Source organism: Saccopteryx leptura, chromosome 1, assembly GCF_036850995.1.
Source record: "Saccopteryx leptura isolate mSacLep1 chromosome 1, mSacLep1_pri_phased_curated, whole genome shotgun sequence".
In the NCBI taxonomy this organism is placed as follows: Eukaryota; Metazoa; Chordata; class Mammalia; order Chiroptera; family Emballonuridae; genus Saccopteryx; species Saccopteryx leptura.
In genome coordinates, this window is record NC_089503.1 from 55,310,526 (window position 1) to 55,317,969 (window position 7,444).

Consider the following 7,444-nt stretch of genomic DNA (forward strand, 5'->3'; position numbering starts at 1 on the left):
GCTTCTTCTCCCCTTATTTCCTTCTTCTAGCTCTCTCTCTCTTTTCCCCTCCCTCAGCCAGTGGCTCAATTAATTCAGAAACATTGGCCCCAGGCACTGAGGATGGCTCCATGGAGCCTCTACCTCAGGTGCTAAAAATAGCTCGATTGTGAGCATAGCCCCAGATGGACAGAGCATGAGCCCCAGAAGGGGGTTGTCAGGTGGATCCTGGTTGGGGAGCATGTGGGAGTCTGCCTTTCTATTTCCATCCTCTCAAATAATAATAATAATAATAATAATAATAATAATAATAATAATAAAGGATAGAGTTATAAAAAAATTTCTAAGCTTCATGAGAAAAGGAAGGAACCTTGTCTCTTTGGTCACCACTTTATCTCTAGGGTCTAGATTTGTACCTCACTCACTGAGCATGTTCAATTAATGCTACTTGACCTTACTAGTAAAAAGAATCCAGGGAGCTGCCATTCTTGCTCAGTTGACAGCATAGTTTAGAGGTTAATAGCTTAGGCTCTGGAGTTTGACACAACTAGATTCCAATGCCAGATCTTGAATATATAGGCTTGAGCAAATTGACTATTGTATCTAAATACCAGTTTTTCATCTGAAAAACAATAATAATTGCATTAATCATACCTTGTAGGGTTGTTGTAAGGAAAGACTGAAATAATAACCTGCTTAGTGCATACTAACATCTCAAAAGTTCCTTTCCCTGAAAATATAAATGTAAATTTTTATATTATTTCTAACATCTGCAAAGAAATATCCAGTCTGGCAGAAAATGTTAAGGTCCATAAAGTTACAGTGGCCTTTTTGAAAGATTCTGGATCCTGGAGGGGGAAATTTCAGAATTTTGCATAATGAACAAAAATTGTAATCTCTGGGACTTTCAGCTTGGAATCTTAGTAAAGTTGGGTGAAAGCCACATCAGAGTCAGTACAGGAAGCCTCATATGAGGTAGTTAGTCTGTCCTACTGCTATTGAGCTCATACCAACAACTCAAGAGAATGCAATCTGTTTTAATTCTTCTTTTGTTAGGACACAGGGATCAATTGATTTCCCAGGACACTTTTCCAGCTCCTATCTTTTGATTATGGGAAATGCAGTGTTTTCAGAAACAGTCTTTCTTGAATTCCTATTTCAGCTATTCAATGTAATAGAAAACCTCTTGTTACACAACATATTTTAAAATAACATAAATTCTTTATTCTGTTCTGTTACACATAATCCAATCCCATTTTCACCAGCACTCCATTTGCATAATGTGTTATCTAGGATCACTTATGATTATAAGAAAAAGTTTCTTCCTATTTTGTCCTTTGTCTAAATTCTGGATCTGTTCTCTGATATCATTCGAATAATACCACGACGAATTTCCTTGGTCTTCATACTGTACACTATGGGGTTAACAAGGGGTGGGAAGAATAGATAAGCATTGGACATCATAACATGCAGTAAAGGGGACACATGATGTCCAAAGCGATGCACCATTGACAAGCCAATCATAGGTATGTAATAAGTGAGCACAGCACAGACATGTGAGCCGCAAGTGCTGAGGGCTTTCTTACGCTCCTCCCCAGCGGCAACATTCAGTACAGTATAGAGTATAAGACCATAGGAGGCCACAATGAGCAGTGAATCAAGTCCAAAAGTGGAGGTAACAATAAAAAGCCCATAGATATTGTTGATAGTAATGTCCCCACAAGGTAGATGGATGAGGTTGGGGTGAAGGCAGTAGGAATGGGAGAGAGCATTATGACCACAGAAAGGCAGGCGCCGTAAGAGCACGGGCAATGGGGCCATGAGCATAATGCTTTTTAGCCCAATGATAGCTCCTGTACCAAAGATGCGCGGCAGGGTTAGGATGGCTGTATAGCGCAGTGGGCTATAGATGGCCACAAACCGGTCAACAGACATGGCTAGCAATATAGCTGACTCCATAATGGAGAAAGAATGGATGGAGAACATCTGGAGGAGACATGCATCAAAACTAATCTCAGTGGTGTCCAAAAGGAAGATGCCTAGCACTGTAGGTAGAGTGGATGCAGAGACACCAATCTCAGCCATTGCCAACATGGCAAGAAAGAGGTACATGGGCTGGTGTAAAGCAGCGTCTGTTCTGATGACATGAACAATAGTGCCATTCCCAAGGAAGATGATAAAATACATCAGGCTGAAGGGGATGGACATCCAGACATGCTCTGCCTCCAGCCCTGGGATGCCGATCAGAATGAACATTGTAGGTAAGAATTCCAGAGAGCTATTGGAGTTGTTCATGTTGAAATCTCATTCCGTGGGATCAATGCTACCTTCAAAATAAGAAACAGACTAGTGAGATAACATTATAATAAAGAAAAAGCCCTGGACACTGAGGACAGGGAAGAAGAAAACAAAGAGCCCAGCATACAGGTGGCCAAACATATCATACCTAAAAACTGACTCAGGTGAGTTGAAATCTCAACAAGATATGGACTAATATCAGGAATAGGTGAACAGAGACATTACTGGGAAATAGGCAAATGTAAGGCAAAAAGCATATTATATCAAAGCAATCTGAACCTGACCAGTGAATAGAGCATTGGACTGGGACACTGAGGACCCAGGTTTGAAACCTAGAGGTCGCCAGCTTGAGTGCGTGTTCATCTGGTTTGAGCAAGGCTCAGCAGCTTGAGCCCAAGGTCACTGGCTTGAACAAGAGATCATTTGGTCTGCTGTAGCCCCCCAGTCAAAGCACATATAAGAAAGCAATCAATGAAAAACTAAGGTGCCACAACAAAGAATTAATGCTCCTCATCTCTCTCCCTTCCTGTCTGTCTGTCCCTATCCTGTCCCTCTCTCTGTCTCCGTCACAAAAAAAAAGAAAAACCCCACAAAACCCTGAAATATATGATATATATTTAAAAATTAAAGTAGACAAGAATGGAACTTGGACCTACAGTGGGTTTAGCTGTTCTGGGTTTTGAAGGAACGAGGAAGCAATTGGGAATATTTTGCATAAGGAATAAGGAGGAGGCAGTAATCAATACTGGTAGATTTGAATGCAGATTTTAAGGCTCATAAAAATATTCTGTTATGATGCTATTCACAATCTCTTGACTCACAGTTCGCAAAGACAACCTACTTCATCCACTGGGACTTCTTTCTGGCTTAGACATACCTTTGAATACACTGCAACAACACTGGGAATAGAAGTTCAAGAAAGATTCTCCTGAGCTAGGGAAGACAACAAGGGGAGAAAAATAACACCTCTCAAAATTAGGTGTGCTTTAAGCTGAGTACTGCCTGGGATAGCATGGGAATAATAATAGAATCCTGAACCCACAGGGTAGAAAGAACCTCTGAAAGTATTTTTCAACTCATTCACTGCTCTCCCACCCCCCACACACACATGTGTTCACATTTTTATACATGCACATTTTTCCACACTTGCTGAAATCTTGTTTGTATCTTTTCTGATGTGAACTCTATTCACCCACTGCTGGACTTATAGGGGCCTCATAGTCACAGTTTTTTTGCTCTGTTCATCTGTAACCAATCAGTACTCCTTTATGCCAGCACTATATAGGATCCTGCCAACAAAGTCCTGGCCCTACTCAGAATCTTCTCTGCAACTTTTAGCCACAGGCCAGAGAACACCTCTTCTCCCACAAATATTCAGAAACAGTCATCACATACCCTAAAACTTTCTGGGCTAGTTAAAATTAGTTAAGCACTACAAAAGAAAAGTTCAGGATATAATGAGATGAACCTGGAGAGAAAAACTTAACTTATTTTTATTTGTCAGAAAAAGTTTTCCTCTGAACATGATATTTCAGCCAATATCCGAGAAATTAGTTAAACTTTTCTAGGCAAAATGGATAGGTTGGGTGTAATTTAATTCAGAAAAAGTTGTCATGTCAGTGGGTATATAAGACCACATTGTGACAACGACTAAAAGATGACATAGAGAAAATAAAAATCATTGATACACTAGAATTTTAAAATTGTTAATTTTTTCACAACTTTGGTGTTTATGAAAATATGAGAAACAGTTAAAGAAGTCAATCACCTGTACTTCTCATGGTTTAATACAGCTTACCTCAGCAAATTTCAATTTAGGAAACATTGTGCTGGGAACTGTATTCAGACTTCGGATAGAAAAATTCAGAGACAAATTTTGACCTTCAGAAATAATTACACATGTCAAAACTTCTCATGGCTGAGAGATGTGAGGGACACTCCTCTTCACCGTACCTTATGGCCTTTTCTACATTCTCTTCTCACTTTCAAAAGCCCAACATGTCTCTCTTAACTCTTTTTATAAAAGAAATAGGACAAAAACTATTAATTCTTTAAATAGACTAACTATTGGTTTGCCTCTGGGTTAAGCAGCTGTATTTCTGCATGTGACCTCACTGCCCCTTTGATCATGTGCAACATTTCTTGCCTATACCACCTAAATAACCTGATAGTAGAATGGACACATATTTAGAGATGCTTGAACCTGAGGTCTTACTTCCTCTATTATCAGCCATCTCTCTGCATCTACATGCTTTTTTGTTTTCTTTTTTATTTTCTTATTCTTTTCACTTTAATTTTTTTATTATATTTTTGAGAATATAAAAAAGAGAGAGAGAGTCAAAGAGAGGGACAGATAGGGACAGACAGACAGGAAGCAAAAGAGATGAGAAGCATCAATTCTTCATTGTGGCACCTTAGTTGTTCATTGATTGCTTTCTCATATGTGCCCTAACCAGGGGGGTTGCAGCAGAGCGAGTGAGCCCCCCGCTCAAGCCAGCGACCTTGGTCTTCAAACGAGTGACCTTTGGGCTCAAGCCAGCAACCATGGGATCATGTCTATGATCCCACACTCAAGCCAGCTACCCCGCGCTCAAGCTGATGAGCCTGAACTCAAGCTGGTGACCTTGGAGTTAGAACCTGAATCCTCTGTGTCCCATTTCAATGCTGTATCCACTGCACCACTGCCTGCAGGCTCTTTTTTGCTTTATTGCATCCTTTCCCTTCTCTACCTCCAGAGTCTACATAGTCAAACAGGGATCAGGTCTCCTTCATAAATATCTTAGAATTTTAGTATTTGTATGACAAGAGCATTTCAGGTTAGAAAATTAAATAGAATCTCTTAGTATACAGTCCACTGTAACAAGTTGCATAACAAATCAGCAGAAAGAAGAGAACAGGGTGCAGTGGATATTACGGTACATCCCTGGACATAGGCAGAATTAGAGGTGAATGCTCTATGCAGTATGACACTACCTACTTAAGCTTTGTGAATCTCTAATTTTGTTTGTTTTTGTTTTGTTTTGTTTTATTTTATTTTATTTTTTAAAGAGAGGGGTGTTATATCTATCTTAGAAAGTAGCTCTGACTGCTTCATGTGAGGTTTTAGTAACCAGTTAATATCAGTAAGCCCAGTCTTTCTGCCTCCTCTCTTAGCCATTCTCAAGAATGATTTATCAAAGACAGATTATCCCTAGATTTTTGTTAATAATACTCTTTCCTTATCGTTGCCTTAATAATACTCAGATCACATTTCGTAGGCAAACAAGGATACCTCTAACTGATGAGCACATACAGAAGATGTATACATTGCTTAACTCACCCAAGATATTATGATGGCAAAACTATTTCTAGAATCCATGACAGGCTTTGATGTTTTTCTTTTGTTCTTCACCTGCCATCAACTTTAAGAAAATCTTCCTCTTGTTCTCTCATCAGAGTCAGGAAGTTAGGGAGTTGGCTACTGACTAGGTAGAAGTCTAGAGAACTAATTTTGAAGTAGAGATAGGACTCCTTCTAGAAGCTGCTTTAGAAGGTAGGGCTGGGAGATTATGGCTTCAGCTACTCACCACAAGCAAAATGGGCCTCTGAGCATCAAGTGGGAAGGGGAAGCTCATTTCTCCAAGTCTCTGCCTAGTTGGCATTAACATCTCCCTCATCCTGGTCTAAAATGCTTCTCTCTTCTTTGCAAGCTAATTATTTGTGGGAAGTGGAGGAATAGAAATGGATTTGGGTCCCCTGAGGAGCAATTATCCAGGTAACTATATTACCCCTTCTCAATGTCCAGGGACCCTAAGGGGAAACCAGCAAGGGTATCCTGACAGTTCCTCTGTGAAATGAGTATAATAATATATTCACCTACTATGAGAATAAAATAATTGACATTTGTAAATTGCTTAAAAAGTGTTTGGCTCATAAAAAGTCCACCATAAGTGTTAACTAAAACAGAACTGTTATTTACTGCAGAAATAATATATTAATCTATGGTAGTCATCAACTTTCACTTTTATCACTTTTACAAACACAATTTAACAACTAATAATCAGGCAGAAAATTGTTAGTATCTAGAGCAAATCAAGGGTTGTTTTATTATTATTAATTTTAATGGGGTGACATTGATAAATTAGGGTACATATGTTCACAGAAAACGTCTCCAGGTTATTTTGACATTTGATTATGTTGCATACACATCACCCAAAGTCAAATTGTCTTCCATCACCTTCTATCTGGTTTTCATTGTACCCCTCCCCTAACCCCTCCCCCCTTCCTCCCTCACCTCCCTCCCCCCGTAACCACCACCCTGTTGTCCATGTCTCTGAGTCTCATTTTTATGTCCCACCTATGTATGGAATCATATAGTTCTTAGTATTTCTGATTTACTTATTTCACTCAATATATGTTATCAATATAATGTCCATCCATGTTGTTGTAAATGATCTGATGTCATCATTTCTTGTGGCTGAGTAGTATTCCATAGTATATATGTACCAAAGCTTTTTAATCCACTTGTCCACTGATGGACACTTGGGCTGTTTCCAGATCTTCACTATTGTGAACAATGCTGCCATAGACATGGGGGTGCATTTCTCCTTTTAAAACAGTGCTATGGTGTTCTTGGGGTATATTCCTAAAAGTAGGATAGCTAGGTCAAAAGGCAGTTCAATTTTTAATTTCTTGAGGAATATCCATACTGTTTTCCACAGTGGCTGCACCAGTCTGCATTCCCACCAGCAGTGCAAGAGAGTTCCCTTTTCTCCATATCCTCACCAGCACTTATTCTGTGTTGTTTTGTTGATGAGCACCATTTTGACTGGTGTGAGGTGATATCTCATTGTGGTTTTAATTCGCATTTCTCTAATGATTAGTGATGTTGAGCATTTTTTCATATGCCTATTGGCCATCCATATGTCCTCTTTGGAGAAGTATCTATTCATTTCTTTTGTCCATTTTTTTTTTTTTGTATTTTTCTGAAGCTGGAAATGGGGAGAGACAGTCAGACAGACTCCCGCATGTGCCCGACTGGGATCCACCCGGCATGCCCACCAGGGGGTGATGCTCTACCCCTCCGGGGCGTCGCTCTGTTGCAACCAGAGCCACTCTAGCGCCTGGGGCAGAGGCCAAGGAGCCATCCCCAGCGCCCGGGCCATCTTTGCTCCGATGGAGCCTCGCT

General features: G+C 40.0%; 1 protein-coding gene across 1 annotated transcript; it reads right to left on the reverse strand.

The window, feature by feature from the left end:
* Window positions 1-1,320: 1,320 nt before the first annotated feature.
* On the reverse strand, window positions 1,321-2,274 carry LOC136388823 (olfactory receptor 51J1-like). The gene has a single exon (XM_066360630.1). The coding sequence runs from the start codon at window positions 2,272-2,274 to the stop codon at window positions 1,321-1,323; it is 954 nt and encodes a 317-aa protein (XP_066216727.1).
* Window positions 2,275-7,444: the final 5,170 nt, after the last annotated feature.

Coding starts and splice junctions, on each gene's coding strand:
- LOC136388823 (XM_066360630.1), bottom strand. CDS start 2,274: ATGAACAACTCCAATAGCTCTCTGGAATTCTTACCTACAATGTTCATT.